Genomic DNA, 21,517 nt, shown 5'->3' with positions numbered 1-21,517 from the left:
ATGCAAGCCCAATGAGATGTATTTGTATGTCGTTCTCAGGAGTGCACATACTGTATGAGGAGTTGCATTCATTATTATTTGAATTCATGGGAAAATATGTCTGCTGCTGAACCAGCCCAGCCCACTGCATGTGTGCAAGTGTGATGATGACTCATGCTCTTCACCAGCAGCATCAAAGCCTTATAAATCCCAAGCAATCCACAGGAAACCCATTGAATGCATTAGAAATGAAGGTAAATGTACATAGATCAGCTTTTATAGTATGGTATGACAATCGTGATTAGAAGCAACAATCAGGTCTGTGGGGGCACAATAAAAATGCATCAGTGGTGCATTTACAGTGACAGACCATCTGATTTGAGAGGGACAGCTGTCAGAGTTTGCTGAGCAGTCTGTTTAGAAACAGTCTGATTACCGATCAGCTGGTCAGAGTGCTTTTGACAGCGAGGCTTGTGAATTTACAGTAACACTGGTTAGCGTTCGTCTGTGTTTTTGCTACAGTATTCTCAACAGAAATGCTGTCATGTGTTTTCAGAGCCCCATCCAATGCGCTCTACACAGTAAGTAAAGAATTTGCATGTCGTACAACAGCAAGCTTGTGTAACCGCATTAAGATTTTAACAGTATTACAACCATATCTAACACTTGAGCTGTTGGGCTCAAAGCAGCATAATAAATTGCTGGAAAAGCGGATAGAGTTTGTGTTTTGTGTGTGTGTGTGTGTGTGATTGTGTGTGTGTGTGTGTGTGTGTGTGTGTGTGTGTGTGTGTGTGTGCATGTCATAACCCTCGGGGCCAGATATAGAGTCATGTCTATTAGCAGGCTATTGCGAGGCTGGGGTCTTGTTTTTATTATCAGCATCATAACGGCGGTGTGTGTGTGTGTGTGCCCTTTAATATATCACCTCCTGCTCTGCCTCTGCTGATCCCGGGGCTAAGATTTATGATTCTGCATTACATCTGCCTTGTCACATTAATTCAGCCATCACACATAGACACATGTACACGCAGGCAAACACGTAGGCTACCCTCCCCCCCCCCCCCCGCTCACCCACAGTTACACCATTAAAGCCTGCATTAGGGCACAGGCCCATGTTTGGTGTGTTACGGCATACAGTAAATCCTGATCTTCTCATTTCCCATTACATCTGAGGTCTTTAGTAGATGGCTGCAGGTTCCTACATTCAGCTCAGCAGAGGGGTTGGGGACACAAGAGAGGATACAGTTCTCGAGAGAGAACATTTAAAGACAAAGGAGAACTTCTTAAAGCGCAGCATATGTCTTTTTTCGTGGCTTCCCACCACGCAATTTGATTGACGAGATGGTGAGAATGAGATTTAGGAGGTTGATGTGAGTATGGAGGCTGTGTGTGTGTGTGTGAGAGAGTCTCTCAGGGGATTAAGCAGGCAGCCAGATTCAGTGACAGACATGGAGAATAGACTGTGCTCTGGGGACTGTGTCTCACACATTCTGACACACTTCCATTCTGTAATGTCCTTCAGATAAAGTTCTGCCAGGGATGTTTTGTGTGAGGAGGGTTGGACATTTGAGTGCTTCAGGGTATATATATGTGTGAAGTGTGTATGCATATGTAGGGGATGGCACATATTCCTCTGCAAAATGGCATTCTTATATTGAGAACATGTTATGGAAGGACTGACTGGGCTGTCATTTGGACCGACAATTATCCTAGTCACAATCCATATCTATATGTCCTCTCTAGCCTGTAATCAGTATTATAAAAGAATAATGGTCTATTCAATTCAAAAGTCCGGCATTCACACTTGAAGTTAAAAGAAAAGGTATTGCCATGAAATTACACTATGTTACAAATCACATGTAAGAACATGACTTCTCAGTTGTTAGCAGTGCAGTGCAGGAGCAGTGCAATTCAAAGCAGCTGAGTTTCAAAAGGCGAAGGTATTTGAAATGAGGATGAAAGGTCGCAAGATGATCACTCTCTTACAGGATAGGTTTTTATCTATCGTAATACAACAGAGGAATACATTTGTCTTAATTATCATTATCAATTATCACATTGGAAAATTCCTGCGCATTGGTGTGATTTGCATGCTATCTATCACTGTAAACCTATTGCTGCAAACTAGTTAGTAGAAGTTGGTAGTAGTAGAGTGTAAGTAAAATATAAATGTAGGTATATACACATTTGGAAGATGAGCCGATTGACACATTGTCCTTTCATGATTGTAATTCAACACAGAAAATTAATTTGTTGTTGATTTTGTCTGTTATTGTGTTTAAATAAATATATATTTAGCAATTCACTCTACAAAGTTTGCTGTGTTTGTGAATGGCGCTAGATCAGGCAAACCATTTTTGAGTTTTTGTGTCATCATGTACTGCTTGTTCCTTGATTCTTAGGACCACTTCTTCTGCCAGGAGATGGGATTTTTATGTTCTATTAAAGGGAACCTTTCTCAGGCCTCACTGTCTCTTTTGTGACTTCTGGCAAGATGTCAAGTCGACCCTTCTTTACATTCACCATTTATTTTCCAGAGTTCATCCATGATGATCCTGTGTTCCTATTGTCGTCCGTCTCTTTGTATGTTTTGCATTCTGATCTTTTGGCCTTTTGCTTGGCGGCAGAATGGGGCTGCCCGCTGCTCTGGGCCAATTAGCCAAAGTAGAGGCATTGCATCAAACCATTGGGCACAGTGAGGGGTCAGAGAGTGCGACATGTCTGCTCTGACAAGAACCACTCCACTGCACAGTCCACCGGTCAGCATTGGGTAGGATTGGGTAGCCCTGTCTGACTTTGGGGCACCCAGGGGTGTGACGTGTGACAAGTGAATGGGCATGCCAGTTTGTGCTAAAAGGACCAGTCGTTATGACCGCAAGGGAAGTCAAGCAAGAGGCTTCTGTAGGCAGTGGCTGCTTTAAAGCTGTATTAAAGTGTTTGTGCATCAGTGAATGTGTGTTTTTTGGCAAGCAGTGGGTGGGCCGGGAGGCACAGGGGCATAACAGATATTCATATTGACACCTGTCATTGAGGCCTTGAAGCAGAAAGACAGCAAACAGAAAGCCTGCATGACGTTAATTGTGGTTTGTATTGGGACTGTCTGCGTTTGACGCCCTGTTCTACCTCTTTGGAAGGTGTTAGGTCGGACCCCCCCCACTCCTTGCTTACACCCCTTCACCTCGCTTGTCTCTCCCGCGGACTCCACTCACAGAGCGATGTCTGTGCCGCACTGCACTGCACCGTAAATTAGTCCCGGGTGGTGACATGGTGCTTGCTGGGTAATTTGGACAATGGGGCGTTTGACAGCTCACCCATCACAGCTACAGCGCCCCAGGGAGTCACTACTCCTCCTGAGCTTTTCTCTCTCTCCTTTCTCTCTCCTCCCTCGGTGCTGATGGAGTGACTCTCTAAGTAGCAGCATCATTCTCCAATCAACCACCAAAATGGCTTTTCATCCAGGAGGGAGCAAATGGGTAGAGGGCAGAGGAGAATAGGGAATATACAGTGCAGAGAGAGAGAGTGCGCTGAAAAACCATCTCTACTGGAGAGAGAGCAGGAAAACGTTTAGACAAGCGGCAGAATAACAGAGATTGTGAGATTGCGAATAAGAGCGATAAAATAACCAGATCCCTAAATAACAATGAATAGATGGTCGTGCATTAAAACGCTTTTAATTGATAGCCACTTTCAGGATGTACAACTAATCAGTGTGTACACCAACACATAATCTTAGTATAAAAGATGAAAGGAAGGGAAAACATGCGGCTAAAGGCTTTGTAATTGCCAGTGATAATTACTTGTTTGTGCTTCCAAGCAATGTGACCTTTTCTCGTCGAAGATGAGAGACCTACACTGGTCTTCACACGCATATAGACAGTATTGATGTCAATTCCACTTTGGCAATTTAAAGAATGCAGATTAGTCTGTGTTCTTTCGGAATATCAGTTGACAACAACTGCCTTTTAAGAAATAACATTAAAAAAAAAAAAGAAGTAAACGATGAGCCTTAATCATCATGATGTTTTGACCTTGCCCTTCCTGGCTCTGTGGTGTGAATGGATAGACAGTGGCCAAGGCCTAGCATGACCCTGGCAACCGCCAGCTGCCTCCTGCCAGAGTGCAGCCAGAGAGGACCATGTGAAGGTCAGGGATAAGGACCAGAGAGAACGTGTAAACACCTCCAATGAGAAAGACATAACTGGCTGCAGAAAGAGAGGCATGGTTCTGGGCCCTGAAATCAATTCACTTTATGACTGTGTTTACAATATATTACTTTTATATGACCCTTCTCCTCTTTTTCTGTCTTTTTAACAACTTATGGTCACCACTGGAGATGGATGAAAAGGGGGGGAAGGGCCCATCGTGTACTGTTTATCGCTTATATGCCCATTTCTTGGTAGATGGATTCGAAATGCTTATCTTCAGGCCCACTCCTCAGTTCTGCGGCTGCTTTCTTTTTTAGCCGAGTGTTTGCGCTTTACTGCAGCGGGCTGAATCAATTTGTGTGCAGATTCATTTTCCCAATTACATCACATACTCTGGTAAAGATAAGACCCATGAATTGGACCGCTTTATAATGCCCTGATTGAATTATTCATTTGGTTTATTTGGCGGTTTTAGTGTGCAAGGGTTCTCTCCAGGTCGTTGTCTGGCCAGCAATGGAACGACTATGAGCTGTGAACCGGTTTGGAGGTCAGCGTTGGAGCCACCTGACTTTTAACTTCCAGGACTGTTTTTTCACGATTTCGTCTGTCTTGCTATAGGTTGTGTGATGGCGGGATTCCCCAGAGATGAAATATGAGTGTACTTAGCACGCCCCAGCAAAAAAAGGCTCAGATAGGACAGGGCGAGGGAGGGGTCACTGGCCCCCCAACAGTAATCAATAAATACCTGCTGCAGCCAAGCGTTAGATGGGGCCCTGCAGACAATGTGTGTAGACACATTAGTGTTTGTAAAGCACTTGGCTGGAAAGAGACATTAGAGTGGAAGTAAGCCTCTGCTCACTTTGCCTGTTTCTCATGATGCTTCTAAAGGATTTTGCTTTAAAAACAACAGCCATACATATTGATTTAAGCCGCTGGGATGTATGGGTCCAATACTAACACATATTGACTGGAAGAGGTCGTTACTATTGATTTATGTTCACTCAATATAATGGGTAGGTGTGCTCAAAGTACATTTATAGGTAGATCTGATTGACAGTCTGTTTATCCTGCTTCAATTGACATGACAGCTGAGTGGTTTATTATTCTGCTTGACCACTCAGCTGCAAACCACCCCTTGTCCTTCCCCATTGCGGCATAGCAAAACATTGGCTAGTAAAACTCCCCGTTGTCTATCTGGCCAACCACTTACCGACCTTTTTTCTCGATCTGAAGCGGGAATGTATATAAGAATGATGAGAAGGGTGAGTGGAAAGAAAAGTGACAGGGAGAAGGCAAGTGGGACAGAGCAGAGGGTGAAGAGGATAAATAGGAATAAAACAGGAATGAGGAGGGGGAAGATTTATGCCAGTGTTCATCCTCGTTCATGCTTGACTCTCTCCTGATTGAAGGGAAACATTGGCCCCACTGATACAGTGCTTTCTTTGGGACAATAAATCTACGTGAGTACAGAGAGAATAGAGAGAGAGCTTATCTTGCACAGTGGTGTCAGAGCCCAGCATTCAGAAGCTGTTATCGTAGACACTCACATATATATGGTTTAAGAAATACAGTCTTACAAATATTCAGCACAGACGTACAGGAAAACAGGTGATGTATCAACTATACACGGTCTATAGGGCATACATGGTGTATTTTTGTTTGTATCAGTATCACATCTAACTGTCTCTATTTGTCTCCGTCTGCTTGATTTGGATTTGATTTGGTGACCTTATCTCCAGTGTACCAACCTAGATGGACTCGCATTGTTGGTGAATTGGTTCATAATAATCTCGTGTGAACTCGTGCCTTGAAATGCTACCTTTGCTCACTCTGCAGAAATCTTTCTAGGTCTTGAGTTGGCAACGTTCCAGAGCATCTTTCGTGCAAAATCGACTTTGGCCTCCTGTTGACACGTGATGTCAAAATGTAAAATTACCGGAGAATTTATGGTCTGAAGTGCATTTGTGAAAAGGCAACAGAGCAGCAGCTAAAGCCCAGGACGAATTCATCGCAGCCTGAACACTGGCTCGATCTCTAATGTGTTGTGGATGCCTTGTCATCCGTTTATACTGTTCTCAGCACAATGGACCTCATTAATGTGACTAAGGTATTGATGGTCCAGTAAAAGTGGTGTACTGATAGCAGTAGTTAGGAGTAATAATGATCAGGAGGCATTGCTGTAGCTCATTTTAAATAATACTTAAACTGCAATCACTGGATGCTTCTTTTTATAGCCAGCCAGTGCTCGTTTCTAATGGAAACTATTGATATAAGCTAGTCATTAAGCCCTTGTTGTGTCTAAGATTCAGAGAGCTGATAGTCTCCCAGACAACGTTAAATGAAAACACTGTCAACGTGAACGTGCAGAAGAAATGAGGAGCGCACTGTCGGAAACTCGGACTTTGGCAAATCGGACAGGTCGAGCTGTTTACCACCTCCTGAATAGACCAAAGTGCTACAGGGTGCAAACTCAAACTTCAAATATGAAATGTGGATTTCTGCGTGCTTGTGTTTGGTGTGGGCGTTGTGCAATTCTTTATGCAACAGTTTATGTATTTATGTTACACAGATACTCTTTTTTTTTTTTTTTTAGCTCAAGAAGTGACTCTTTGTGCAAATTTCTATTACAGCTCGCTGTGTCTTATCTGCGAGACTGCTTCGATATGCAGCTGTGCCCGCGTTGAGGTTTGCCTTTAATTTACTCGTGTCCATAATGTAATCATCCCTTAATATTGCTCAACTCCCGCAGTTATTGGAGTTGACTCAAGCCAAAGAGGGGCTGACTGCCAAGACCCTCTCATACCTCCACCACTTGCTAATCTTTGATTCATTTGATTCCTTCTTATCCTTCTTTACATTGTTTTTTTTTCTTCAAACCAATTTGCCCTCTACCTGATAAATTCAGCAACAATGCAAGGGGGCACATTTCATTCATTCATTAACTGTATTTGGAGGGCAACATGCAGCTCATTTATCTTCAAAACCTTTTGTAGTTGGGATGTGGAGCTGATATAAAATTCAACTAATATTCAATTTGAGTCTTAAAATATTCACTAATAAGACTTACAATACGAGTTAGGAAAACTCACCCCAATTACAGAGCAAAATACAATTTGAATAAAAGTGCTTCGAGGACATATTTCATTAAATTTTAAACACTCAATATGGAGGCAAATTTTCTGATTAAAATCAAGCCACAGAATTACAAATGCTCCGAAAAATCCACATTGCATATCAAACAGTGGAGGCATGCCATATTAATGTTCCTATTAAAGGGATATGACACTTAAAAAAAGAGAGGGAACATTTTTTCACAATGCATATTTGATTGGTAGGAGTATTGTAATATGTTCTTGGCTATTAGGTTTGCGATTATACCCGCCGTAGCTGCGCGTATCCACAAAGATTGCATCATCGTGGCGTGGCCAAAACCTCCAAAGTGTTGTCTGTTTGGAACTGTTTAGTCATTGTATGTGAATGGAGACAGTGCGAGAAGGAGCCAGAAAAAAATTGTTTCTCTCTGAGCTTCTTGTATCTCTCGGTATTCTGTTCACCAGGGAGGGAGGAGGGAGATGCTGGGTGTTGGGTTTTAGGGGGTGTGGTTGTGTGTGTGTGTGTGTTTGAGGGGGGCAGTGTGATTGGAAGGAGTCGGGGTCTTTCATTTAGTCACGTGGCGTCTTTTTTCATTTCGAGGCAGATTTTTCACTGGAGGGCTCGTTCCATTCACTTGAATTTATTATTTCTCGCACTGAGGAAGTTGATGAATTCGAATATCTGTGAGCAAGTTTGTGTGTGCCTTCTGTGCGCATTAATGCCTGCGCGGGTGCATATGTGTGAGCGTGTGAGGCGCTCGTCTCGCAGTGTGTAAGGGAGCGACGCTTTCATGGCTGTTTCAGATCTCTCTGCCTCACAGTTCGACAGAACGAGGGAGCCAGGAGGGAGAGAGAGATGGAGAGATAATGGGAATGGAGGGTGAAAGAAGGCTAACACAATCTTTAATGAGTTTCCTTGGCTCTCTTTGCCTGTTTCTGGGTCAGGGTCCCCTGGCTGAGGATGTGGGTGGACTATGGAGCAGAAAAGAACAGACTAACCCAAGGTCTGCCAAAATAGACTTCTACATTAAAGAGTCACCACCTTCATAAAGACATAACTGATGAAAAGCTTGACAACGTTTTTTTTTCTTTTCTGGGTTAGATGGCAAAAGATGAAAGTTGATCAAAACAGCTCTAATCTTGTTCCAGCTCTTCATTGCACCCACACGAACACAAAGGAACACAAAAGAAGCGGTTGCTCTTAAAGGTCAGAGGTCACTTGAGGTTTTACTGCCTCTGCTCAATTAGCAGCCGATTAGGAGCCAAGGAAAAAGAGAAGTTAGAACTTTTTTTTTTCTTTTCTGATGTGAAGCACTCACTCACCCAGCATCATACCACACATGCACAAACACTTTCATAACGGCACACGGACCAACTAGCGTGGTGAGGCTGGCTTTGGCCATTTTCTGATTGGCTCCCCCTGCCCTTTCATTTCCGAGCAATCAACTGCAATCTGTGGCAGGTATGGAGGGAGAGATAACATTAGAGAGACATGGTGAGGAGATATCTGCTCGGCCGAGACATTATTTAGTGCTCCCAAAGCATCCAGGAGACAACCTCTGTCAGACAACAAGGCTCCGGCGTGTCCACACAGGACATGGAGGCGGGTAGATAGAAGGACATGGAAGAATTACTGATGGGCTGATATACTCTTTTGTTATCCGAACAGTCTGCTTTCCTGTTTCTGTTCTCCCGTGCTGTGTTTCTGTCTGTCTGCACAACTCCAATTCAATGTCTCAATCTATGTCTGTCTGGCTGAGTTACTTTCACCGTCTCTCCCTGTTCCCCTCTCTCTCTCTCTCTCTCTCTCTCTCTCTCCCTCTCTCTCTCTCTCCCTCACCTTCTGTTTCCCACTGTATCTCTGTCTCTATTACTCTGCCTCCTCTCTTTCACACTTGTGAATAATTGATGTCTACCGGTTCGATGGTAAGAATAGAACAGTTCTGGAGGTGACAAATGGGGTGGCGAATAGGCTTCATCCTCCTCCTGTGTTCAAAGAGTTAGAAAGTTAGCCGTGCTCGCTCGTGGGCGTGTGTGTGCCCATATATTTGTGTGCTTGCGATGTTTTGTGGCACTGTGAGCGTGTGTTCATGTTTGCGTGCGAGCGAGTGCGCACACACATGCAGTTGTGTGTATGTGATTTAAGACAGGGAGATGAAAGGGAGCTGTAATTACAGGGAAGCGTATCTGTCTACTGCAGAAGTATCCGAGGAATGGCACAAACTGGGCCAAAAGCCTGAGGTCATTAGATCTGCTGCATGTGTGTGTGTGTGTGCGTGCGTGTGAAAATGCGTGCATGTGTTTGTGTGTGTGTGTGTGAGAGAGAGAGACAAAAGCAAAGAGAAAGACAGAGAGAGAGAGAGAGAGAGAGAGCAAGAAAGAAAATGGGAGACCGAGAGAGATCAGCTTATAACTTCAGTTCCTCAGAGTCAACCTCTGAACTCTGCGTCTCATTATTGGCTCTGCCTCGCTCTCGTTTCTCAGCAGTAGCCGTTTGTGGTTAGACCAAGCGAGGCCCTGTTTCTGTGAAGCCATTGCCTGAGAGGAATCCCAGAATTTCCAGCGCTCTAAAATACACTTGTGTAAACATTCCAAAATATCAAATGATAGGGATTTCACTATGTGCTGCGCGGATGGATAATCCCATGCAAAGACTGTGGTTATAATACACTGTCCCAGTGTCTCTTGTCTGCGTCCCTTTCGCTCTCTTTCTGGGTCTCTCTGCCTCTGTTCTCAACTTCTCCCTCGGTCCATCTTTTTTTCTTTTTTTAATCTGCCCTCCTCCCTCACTTCATCTTCTTTCCATCTCTCTCTTCTACAGTCGAGGATGAATTCATCGGTCTCGGCGATCTGCCGGAAACCTTCCCTTCGGATCCGCCCGAGCCGCTGCCCGTGTTCTTGATGGAACCGGAGGAGGCCTACATTGTCAAGAACAAGCCGGTCAACCTGTACTGCAAGGCCACGCCCGCCACCCAGATCTACTTCAAGTGCAACAGCGAGTGGGTTCACCAGAAGGAGCACACTGTGGAGGAGCGGGTTGACGAAAACTCTGGTCAGTGAAACAGACCAGCTACATCTAAATCAACTGTCTGTTTTATTTTACAAATGTGTTTTGGTGACATCATGCTGCACATATTTGCATCAATATAACATGTACATCTTTTACGAGTGTCAATCTTGAACACACCTGGCGACTTAAAGATAATTCATGTTTTTATCCTTGTGTTTAAGAAACTCAAAGTTGGTTAAAAAAGGACTAGTGAAAGACAATTGCATCGGTTAAATATTGAAAAGGTCAGTGTTAACTTGAAGCATGACACAAGATGCATGATACACTTCTCTGACTGGAAAAAATATTGCCTGACACCATTATTCAGGTAAATTAGTAGTATAATCATGTAGGAGGCGGGGTTAATCAAAAGAAACGCATCAAATGTGTGTTCAAACATACATACCGTGTTTGTCTGCTTATCAAACTATGAGTGCATCACCTTATCTGCAGAAAAGGCTTGACAAGCACCACAACTTGTGGTGTGTGTGTGTGTGTGTCTTTTGGGCGTGTAGCTGTGTGTCTATGTACGCGTTTGTACGCATCAGGTAAAGGTATAGTGAAGCTCCAGCAGGGTTGTTGTGTTTCTTTTAGCTGAATTCAGCCTCCAACGGCACCAGAGCCATTACACACAACAAGTTCAGCACTGATTGGCTGCATTCAGTTGCTGTATTGGAAATTGAGTTCTTTCTGTCGCCCACAGGTAACAATCACATCGCATTTACCCTTTTCATCCCCAGTGTTTTGCCACACACACACACACACACACACACACACACACACACACACACACACACACACACATGCCTGTATGCTCAGACACACAGACAGCTGCTCCTTCACTTAAATTTGAATGTTTAGGCACGTAAGCACACACTTCCATACACTTCAAGGATCGGCAAGCGTTTTGTTGTTCGGGTATTTCGTAAAAATGCAACAATCAAGTGCTGTTTTACTGAACTATATGAAACACACGGCGTTGTTGCAAGCTGGTGCAAACTATAAAAGCAGAACGCACAGATACAGAAGAGTGTTGCAGCCCGAACAAATATAAAATGAGTATTGTAAAAACAACCTCAATCGCTACCTGCAATCCTTTCATTTTGACCTGGTGTACTTTCCGAAGAATACACAGATCTGAGGATGTGTTTCATGGTTATGATTACAACAAAGAAGAGGGTGAAGGTATCAGTGGCTCTTAGCCTTTGTGTCAGAAGGTTTTGTGCTAAAAGCATCAACATGGAAAACAACCCACACACAACACACGCACCCACTCTACGCAACCATATCCACAGGCTATTTACTGCACAGATATTCATTCATTTATGCCCTTGCACCCTCCACACACACACACACACACACACACACACACAGACAACACCACAAGAGCCCAATGGATGTTTGTAGCCTCTCTCAACCCACTCCATTGCTTTCTGATTTCCCCAGATTGACAGAAAAGGAGCACCGATAGAAACTGGCCAGCCTGGTCAATACCACTGATAGTTTAGCCTGAAGTAATTGGACCTCTCCCTCTTTTCCCTCCTCTCTCTCCACACCCCTGTGTTTATGTCTATCTCTCGTCCTGTCTTTATGTCTCACTTTCATGCTAGAAAGAACTTAGACGAAAAGAGAGATAATGAGATTAAGAGAGTGCAAGAGACTTAAGCTACAGGCTGCATCCGTTGCATCTTCATCCAGATGTTTGACGCACTCATGTGACGACAAGGTGCTACACAGGAACCAAAGGGTTAGTTTTTTTGTGTCTCACATGTGTTTGGCATATGAATTAGAGTATTGGACTAAGTTTAAATCAGTATGTTCATCCTTAGAAGGTATCATGTTTTGTTGTGTAGTGAATCAAAGTAGATTTAATGGCAAAACCTAAACAATTGAGACACAAACACTTATTGCAATGCCCAGATGTGCAAAGCATCTATTAAATACTGCATGCACTAAATACTGACATGAAGGGGTAAATCCTTATTTGAAACCTTTTTTTTGTATTTGTAATTCATTTGGATCACTTTTTAAAGATCTATTTTCACTTAGACATTGAATCTACCTTGATTCAATGGTGTTCCACAATAAAACATGAACATGAATACTTTTTACAGGCACTCATTTCTGAGACGTATGTGTCATAAAAACTATTTCCTGCTGAAAGCACAATTTGTGTGGCATCAGTAGTTGCAATGTAGTCAGCAATAGGGGGCTTGATTCACTGGTAGCATGTTCCCTGCACAATGTTCTTCACAGCATGACACAATTTACCTCCAGTTCTCCACTGCGACTATTCAAGAGACCTCACGCAGGTCTATTTCCTGGCTAAATGCTTTTTAATCCAACGGGTGTGACACACATGTAGCGCACGTGACACACAAGCACTTGACGGCAAACCACCTGCAAAAAACAGGAAAATAAAGTTGTTTTTTTTTAAGTTCAGCTAGGGAGCAGTAGGGAAGTTTTATTTTTGTGAACATATGACCGTGAACCAACTGAGACCAGTTTTGTGTGAAATAATGAGGATGCACATGAAAAGAAACCATAGATTTAGGTCACATGTACAAAATGTGACTCAGCACGAGTAAAAAAAAAAGGGGCTCAGCAGGAAGAAAGCGTGATGGCAATTTTTTTTTATACGATTGGCCTTCCCCCCACAGTGATGATTTAGCTTCAGATACTCACCCTCCTGTCACCTGAACACCAAAGCATTTACCTCCCAGGGTTGAGGGCAGGTTAGAGTCCGTTGTCAGCGAAAGGAGAATTGATATGAGTGAATGAGCAGCAAATTAATTGTAAGTAGGCACAGCTACAGTAGTGTAATATACACTGGAGACATCTTGTCACACTCTCTGAGATACGAGTCAGGAGATCAAACGAGTACTCTTCATCTGGGCGGATAATCAGAGCACTTACCCCCTTCCTCCTCCTTCAGTGCTCCTTCAATGACCAATGCCTCCTTTTCCGCCTGACTGGTCTGATCAATAATGTTAGCCGGTGCTAACAGTAAGGAGCTAGACTAGCTCATTTTAATGACCACATTAATAATAAATCATCTCCAATGAGGCACCCTACTTCAGCCTATTAATGGGACCTGTTGTAGAATAATTTCTACTGCTAATGGCCACATTGACATGTGTGAAGTAGCCCCTCAACGCTGGTCCTGACATGGACCATGCTCGCTTGCCCCCTCTCGATTGCAAATTGAGCCTGTGTGTGCGTGTTTTGTTGTTATCATTGTAAAATGCTATACAGTGTACTGAGAGCTGCTAGATGAGCAAACAAATGAAGTCACTGGATGAGGTCAGCAGGCCCAGATCAGAGCCCTGCTCATCTGCTAGAGTGATCCTTCGGATGCGATTCAAGTGCAACACGTGCAGGAAGAGTTTAATCCCGCATGAATGAAGTCATGAATTACTCTTAAAGTAGACTTATAGCTGGTCATCACCGTCACTTGAGGCTATCTTACGGTGCAGAGGGTTTATTCTAACACCAGACAGATATTTCCCCGCTATATAGAACCTTCTTCACAAACCGTCTGGAACACAGATGGAAAATAATTAACTGATTCTGGCGCATGCTTTACACCCTCGGAGAATCTTCTTATTGTTTCCACTATTGATTTTACCTCTACTACTCTGTCGGTGATGTTCTAACATCCATCACATCCATCCTTGAAATTCTCAAACTAAACAATACACGTCATCTCAGACACATTGGCATACAGCACAGACAACCACAGACACGCGCCCCTTGGACTCACACATGCATGTGCGGCAGCGAATGTGCACACAACAGATGCGGCTGTTCTCCTGCCTGTCGGCACACTGTGTAAATTTTACATGAGCACTAAGCTGGTGTGTGGGATGTCACTCTGCCTGGTGTGTGTGTGCCAGAACAAGGAGGCTGTGTGAATGCTCTGAACCTGAAGTAAAATGGCATGTTAATTTTTTCAACCACCCGGTCTCTTTTCATTTTCCATTCAACCAGAAATTCAGGCACATACAGTGTAAACCTAGTCGAACCGTAAAACAGATCCTGAACCTTTGTACAAATTGTGATCATCCAGAAGAGGAGAATAAAGGTCGGCTTATTAATATATGCATAAAAAGACTCAGACAAATATACCGACTGCTAAGATACAGTCGGTCTCGTGTGGAAATACTTTGCTTTAAAGTATTCAGTGAGATTTCCATTCCATTGTAGCGATATCTATAACTGCAGTTATGAACATGTGTGTGCTTTGTGATGAGGACTTTTTACTGGCACAATAAACTGAATGCAATGTTTGGGAAATTAAAGGAACACGACAGTTGTCACTTTTCCAAATCAAACAATCAATGTAAAAGATAAAAAATTGCCCAACAGATTACAATAATAGATTTGATAATAAGATTTGTCTTGATAAATCTATTGCATTATGAGTGAGCTTTCAAACACTCAATTTTCAATTTTAGATTGCTGGCAAAGGTTCACAGTGTGTCACAAAAAGGTCCATTTTATGTCTAGTTCAGCAGGTAGCCTAGTCAATCATAATATAATGAATTAGATTTCAGGCAAAGATTGGGTTACTGATTGAATGAACATTGGGACACGATGAGTCACTGATTTGTGACGCAAGGCAGAGCATGATAATGATGTCACATCGACACACGGCATCTCTTGGGTAAGCTCAGTAAAAAAAAATAAACACACTCATAATGTGAATGGTAACTTATTAAATATACAGTAGGAGCAATAGTTTAATTTGTTAGCAATGAGGCCATTACAGAAGTTATTTAATCAGTGTTAAAAACACAAGTTTAATTAAGTTAAATCAGGCGTAATTCATTTTATTAGCTGCTGTCACTGCAAAAAACAACGTGCTCCAGCTCTCATCTGGTAGCTTACGTTAGCACACAGCCTTTAAAGTTATCAGCCTAATCCAGTTTAGTACCTTTACGTTGCATCTGTTAGGATCTTTGCTCGTGGTTGTTTTTATGGTATCTATAATATGTCTGTAAACTTCTCCCAAGTGTGTTCCAATGTTGAAAACTGAAGGAATAATGAAGATACGAAGCTTTAATAAAGGCAAGTCAAACTGTTGGCTGGCTAAATAATAACACCCAATACTAGTTTAAATTAGCTCACTAACTAAAACATAGCACCTTTGTTTGGACAAGCTCCAGTTAAGTACTTAGCTCGCCGTGTTACAACGAGGCCGCATCATTAATTCTGCCACTGCCCCCCGTTTGAAGTGGCATGCACTCTGTGCAGCCCTTTTAATTTGTGTCTCCTCGAGAAGACATCAGCCTCCCCGTTGTTTTTGAATTAGCAGGCAATGGTGTGCTATATAAATGTTTTTTTTTTTTTTTTTTAATTAACGTAAGCCATTAAAATGTGTACAAAAGTACAATGTATGTTCCAAGAATAAGATGTACACACCCCTGTTCGTGTAAACAGATTGGTCATGGTTGTGAGTGTCTGGAGACACTGACTCAAAGCTTCCAGACAGTAGCAGTTTTGTGGTAAGAAATGGCAATATATGGTCAATACCATACAACGACTAAATGACTAACCGCATAAGTGCTCAGGACAAGAACAGTGGATGTTCTACAGCTGCATCAGAAGACTCAGTTTTCTGTCGTAATGTCAGCTAACAACAAGACACAGCTACAGACCTAGTCATCTCTAAAACAGAGTAACTAAAGAGTGGGGGGAAAGAAAGCTGCCGGGGTCGTGGTTTGTAATGCTGATGACACGATCTGATTCATGGTGGACACAAAATGTGTATAGATGCATCCATCCTGGTGGTAATGGTGTGGAGAATGTTTCCAAGGCACACAAAAGGCCCTTCAACAGGGCATCATTTGAATGCCACAGTCCACTTTCACATTATTGCTGACCAGGTACTTGAGCATGACAGTTCCTGGAAAATGACATCAACTTAACTTATTTCCAGTTGGCTGAAACCCCCCCCCCCACACACATTTATACCTAACGGAGCAGCACTTTGAGGATGAGGTGGCATTGGCTATTCACAGCGTGGTCTCAGCAGGTGAAAGATCCACAGTACTGTCGCAGTCATTCATGTGTCCTGACCACATGACGGTATCAACACATAGAATAGTTGTCATTTTTTTTTGTGTCAATCCTGCTCATGATGGGTTCAGATACTATAAATCAAAGAGTTAATTGTCTCCTAATGTTTTAAATACCACAGTACAGTGAGTTACTATAGTACATTTTTACAAGGACCTCACGAGACCACCATTGTCCTCACAAATATCTCATTCAATCAAAACGGGAGGATGGATTGAGCTGCAATAAGGCATGATATTGCATGTGAAGTAGCTTCAGTGAACGCTCGTGCACCACATAACCCATTCATTTAGATATACACACACACAATTCCTATGCATGCTCGACATACACACACTGTCGTGGCAGCGTAATCCGCTCTAGAGGGGCAGCTGTGGGTAGAGGCATTTGTTTGGAGGATGATTTGTTTGTTTGGGTCCTGGCACCCAGATGAGCAGTAATCAGAGGAGTTAGCAAACAGGATTGTGGTAGCCATGACGCCGAGAATCCTCCCCCACAGGGCCCGGACCCAAACAGCTCAGCTCTCTGGCTCTGGAATCGGGGCCAGACTGACTCAAATACCCAGTGTCAAAGCATGTGATGCGACTGATTTTATATTTGACTGATTTGCGATTACAAGGTGGTGTATATGTGTATAAAACTGATTTAATTTGGGTCTGTTTCAGTGCATCGGAGCTCTTTGTTCCCTGTCGATATGTGCTAATGCTGTCCCTCCACCTGCCTCCCTTTCAATCCTGTCCGTCTTTTCTCACAGGACTGGTAGTGAGAGAGGCCAGCATAGAGATCACTCGGCAGCAGGTGGAGGAGTTGTTTGGGCCGGAGGACTTCTGGTGTCAGTGTGTTGCCTGGAGCTCTGCGGGGACCACCAAGAGCCGCAAAGCCCACGTCCGCATCGCCTGTGAGTATTCTCCCCTCCCTTCATCCTGCTCTTCATCCCATTATTCCGTCTTTATTTTTCTCTCTCTAATCTTTGTATTCCTCTCCAAACAAAATGTCTTGGCTGCCAAGGAAATGCATCTCAAAGGCTGGCTTGTGTATCAGGACAGATTTACAGATTCAGGAGATAGAAGCAGTGAAAAAAGGGTCTTACTAACATGGGACTCAAGTGTCCCTTTGAACTTGAGTTGGTAAAAAGCCGACAGGATCTGAATCCCTTTCCTTGTGTACAGTATAAACCAGTGCAGAGGAGGGGGAGAGCTTCAGCAGTGTATACACATTAGAGCGGCTACGGCACATGTTTATGCCAGTGTTACCTCTTCTTTTCTGTAGGTGGTCCTCATTTGTTCACTGGCTTTGTGTTTGTCCGCCCACTGAAACGCACAACACAAGTCCTTTTCCAAGTAAAGAGAAACATTCTGTTGCCTCTAAAGTTTGGGCTAATTTTTTTTCACAACTGTTTCCCAAAGGATGTGCCAATCAAAATCTGAAAAGTAATGAAACCCCAGAGGACATGGTGAGGAAAGCAGAGATGTAAGAGTCCTTCGAGTTGTGACATCAAGGCACTGCTTCTGCAACACAACACATATTACATAACACGACCGCTTCCACAGTGTTGTCAAAATTCCCCCCCCCCCCCCCCCGAAGGGACTTCTTTTGTAGTATCAGCTAGATCACGCTCCACACTTTCAACTCCTGACTAAGTCATTTCGATTCTCACTTCATCGTGACTGACATGTGGCAAACAGACACAGAATGCAACACCCACTTGCAGCGTGTGCTGTAGTCAAATGTATTGTTGTCACTGCTGGATTGGGCGTGATGGGGTTATCGCTGTTTGGCCCGGCAACTCTGCGCCACTGTCGGAGTGATTTCATTTTCACTATACAGTTCTGCAGAGTAGCACAGTACGGAGTCAATATCCATGGTTTTCACTTGGTAACGTCGTATATCTGTCCCTCTCGATTTTGTTCTCACCTAATTCTCATTTTCTTTCTCTGCACCTACATATTGCTATGTCTCTCTCTCTCTCTCTCTCTCTCTCTCTCTCTCTCTTATGGTTTCCCCCTGTTTTCTGTACAGTTGCTCTTTGAATTCAGTGTAATCCCTCCTTTTCAAACACCAGTAGCTCGTCTCATTACCACTTGCTGCTGTTATACTAGCCCGGTGAATCAGAATCATGCCTCTCAGTCTCCCCCGCCGAGCACACTCCCGCTGCTCCACCTCCTATAATCACCCATGATGAGCAGCCTTCCAGCACTAACCTATCCCTCAAATCACAATGGACCCCTCTTCCCCTCCCATTAGCTTCTGCTGAATGGATTAGCTCCTCTGCTGTGCTCTCTCTTCATGCAGGCTTCTTCAGAGCCGGGCTCGATCCTGTTAGACTAATGGAAACTGGGCTTGTTTTCCTTTCCTCTCCCATCATCTAAACATATACAGTTTAATCAGACGGCGAGTCAGCGCCAGCGCTGGCAAGTTAAGGGGTTGTTGTGTTGAAGAACTGGCTTTCAGACCTTAAAAAAAAAGGCTGGTCTGGCTAAAAGTATTGTCAGAGATTCTGTGTGCCTTGTGGAGGAAGAATGTGTAAATTCCCCGTGATTGCCTTTTCTTCTTGTGACCTCCACAAAACCGTTGTGATTGGCCTCCATAGCTGGGGAGCAGTGATTGCTTGCCAAAAAAAGAGAAGGCAATAAAAGCATGCGCATAGAACCAAATTAAATAAATGAATCAAATCAACTGAAATGCCTTTCAAAAGATCGTCGAAGGGTGACGTTTACTGAGAAAGCTGGAAATTGATTTTCTTGTTTGTTTGTGGCATTATCATTTTACGAGTACAAGTCGAGTCTCCGTGGTCATTCCTAATCTAGGTCCGCATCAGTACCTTATGATTCACTAAGCGAGGAAGTCTCTGAAGTGTAAGGCTGGTGTAATTTAGCATGAAAAAGCAGCCAAACTTACTGTACCCACTTAAGGTAATGTTGTCATATGTGTATCCTTCTGAGGGCGAGCGAGGCTGGAAGTGTTTATCTGCTGAGGAGGGAATAGTGCGACTCCCACAGGAATGTCCACTCAGCTGGCCCCACACCCTTCAGTGTCCCACGGTACTGTTCAGGGTTACGAGGAGTGAGGAGAGGAGAGACTCTAGAGGGGGAGCATAATTTAAAACCCACAACCAAATAAAATATGCAGAGCAAAAATAATCACTTGCATGCTACTTACTGTGTTTCATCAAGAGGAATGTCAAAGGTTTGCAAAGGATGATGGAATCAACAAAACAAGCACTGGGTGTTTAACAAGCTGTAGTTGATCTGCTACAACAAGCGAATACAAATCAATTAAAAGCATGAATATTGCACGTATACTCACAAACACTGGCCAATGCTATTCATTCTAATCATTTCATTCAGGCTATTGTGTGGTATTTATGTTTTGTACAATAATCGGAGGTAGTTGTGGGAGTAACAGACAGACTCTGGTTTGACACTAAAAGAATGAAATACAGACAGTGGGTTTTCTGGAAACAAAAACAGAAATATCCAAACAAGCTTATTATGTGGCAACAAAAAACATTTTTGTTCTGATTACTTGGGTTTAAGGAGGCTATTGAGTATTTACTTCTTCTCATGATGAACACACAGTATTTCTAATTTGAAACATGTTTGGGCCAAACCAAAACCTGCTATGCACCGTACCACCGCAGTATGGCTGCTAGGCATTATGGTCCATTCTGCTACAATACGGCACACTGAGCAGCCAGGCCAGTACCCGGTGACGACTGACTTGCTCTTCATAGGTTTATGGAGAATTCATATTTTATTTATTGGATTTGGCTGCAGTATAGCATGAAGTGTATTCCTGTGTAGGAGACAGTGTGCCTGCTTCTTCTCCTCACCTGTCATACTGTGACTACATCTTCTTTTATCTTGTGGAGGCAATTTGAACTAGCATTCATCTCCACATTGTAGTTCTTACATCAGAGCAGCAGTAGAATGACTCTTACAACTTCAAACAGCAGTGCCCCTTTGAGACATAGTTTTGCTGCCTCTTTTCCTTTCCCTACCTTTCCATCTTAATAAAAACAAACTGTTGGTCATCGGATCAAATTCCATAAAGCTTTATATGTCACACAATATGCCCCTCCAGTCATTCCTTCTTTTAATTTCATACCAGACTTTTACAGAAATTGCTTTCAATTCAACACTCACGCTTTTTTTTGCTTTTATAATACATTGAAATTGTGGAGTTAGGGTTATTATTCCCCTGAAGACATGCATACTCACAGGTGGAATTGGGACATGGATTGAATTTGTTATTTTTAAGGTTCATTTTTCCAAATAAAAAATGAACCTTAAAATGACTATATGTATTCTTTGGGGCCTCCAGGTGTAGCCTGATCATGTGGTCTGTAATAAGAACATGATCTAGTTTCTCCTGCAGGGAAAGTGGAACCGTTGGCTGAACAGTGAAATGTCTCTATTTAAGTATAATGTGTCCTCATGTCATAGCTATTGAACAAAAAGAAAGCAAGTGCTGAAATCGGTAAATTGAACCTCTGTTTTGATCATGTTTTAGGGCTGTCTTCTTTATATTCTATAGTAGTGATGAATACGTAAAATCTATAGTGAGAATACTCTATCCTTACTATATCCATTCACACACATACCTCAATCTCCCCACACATTGAAGAACAGTTATTTACGGTTATAGACGTGGGTACTGTAGCCTATTACATATACATTGTACACATTCTGCCACGTGTCACTGCACATCTGAAGGTGCATTTAATCTACACTCGACTCACATCTAAACCTTGAATTCCCAATCAATGTGCTAATGTACAGTTATCTAATAGAAAATACATTTTTTTTTTTATCTTAACACACAATGTCAATAGCAGTCCATTACTGTAATAATGGTGTTCTGTGTAGAAGATCTGCCATATCGTTTGCTGAATTGCTTCACCAGGGTTATTTCTGGGATTGTTTCCATGGACACAGTTGGGTGTCAGTAGAGGAGGAACTGAAGAAATGTGTTGGTATCAGAAACCTGGATATTAAAAGTGAAGTAAAAGCAGACCCCCAACACGCATCTTACTGTTGCAGCCTTTTTTGCAGTTTTATTCAAGCTGTATCTCAGTCGTTTAACATGTATGTTTCCTGCTTAGTTCAACCCTTCGAGGTCTGAGCTTGATGTAATGGTTCACTATAACCTCTCAGCTTGTAGTCTTGGCA

At 42.9% G+C, this 21,517-nt stretch overlaps 1 protein-coding gene across 1 annotated transcript in view; it reads left to right on the top strand.

Annotated features, from left to right (window-relative positions):
- unc5cb (unc-5 netrin receptor Cb) overlaps positions 1–21,517 on the top strand; it is a gene marked incomplete at both ends in the record, with an annotated part of 102,042 nt that overhangs the window by 47,567 nt on the left and 32,958 nt on the right. The window contains 2 exons of the mRNA XM_079179678.1: positions 10,038–10,268; positions 17,101–17,244. Coding sequence (XP_079035804.1) covers positions 10,038–10,268; positions 17,101–17,244 — 375 coding nt within the window. The remainder of the gene's footprint in view (positions 1–10,037; positions 10,269–17,100; positions 17,245–21,517) is intronic.

Source organism: Pholis gunnellus, assembly GCF_910591455.1.
Source record: "Pholis gunnellus genome assembly, chromosome: 18".
NCBI lineage: Eukaryota > Metazoa > Chordata > Actinopteri > Perciformes > Pholidae > Pholis > Pholis gunnellus.
The sequence above is the reverse complement of the archived record's forward strand: the minus strand, read 5'-3'. Positions and strand labels throughout refer to the sequence as shown.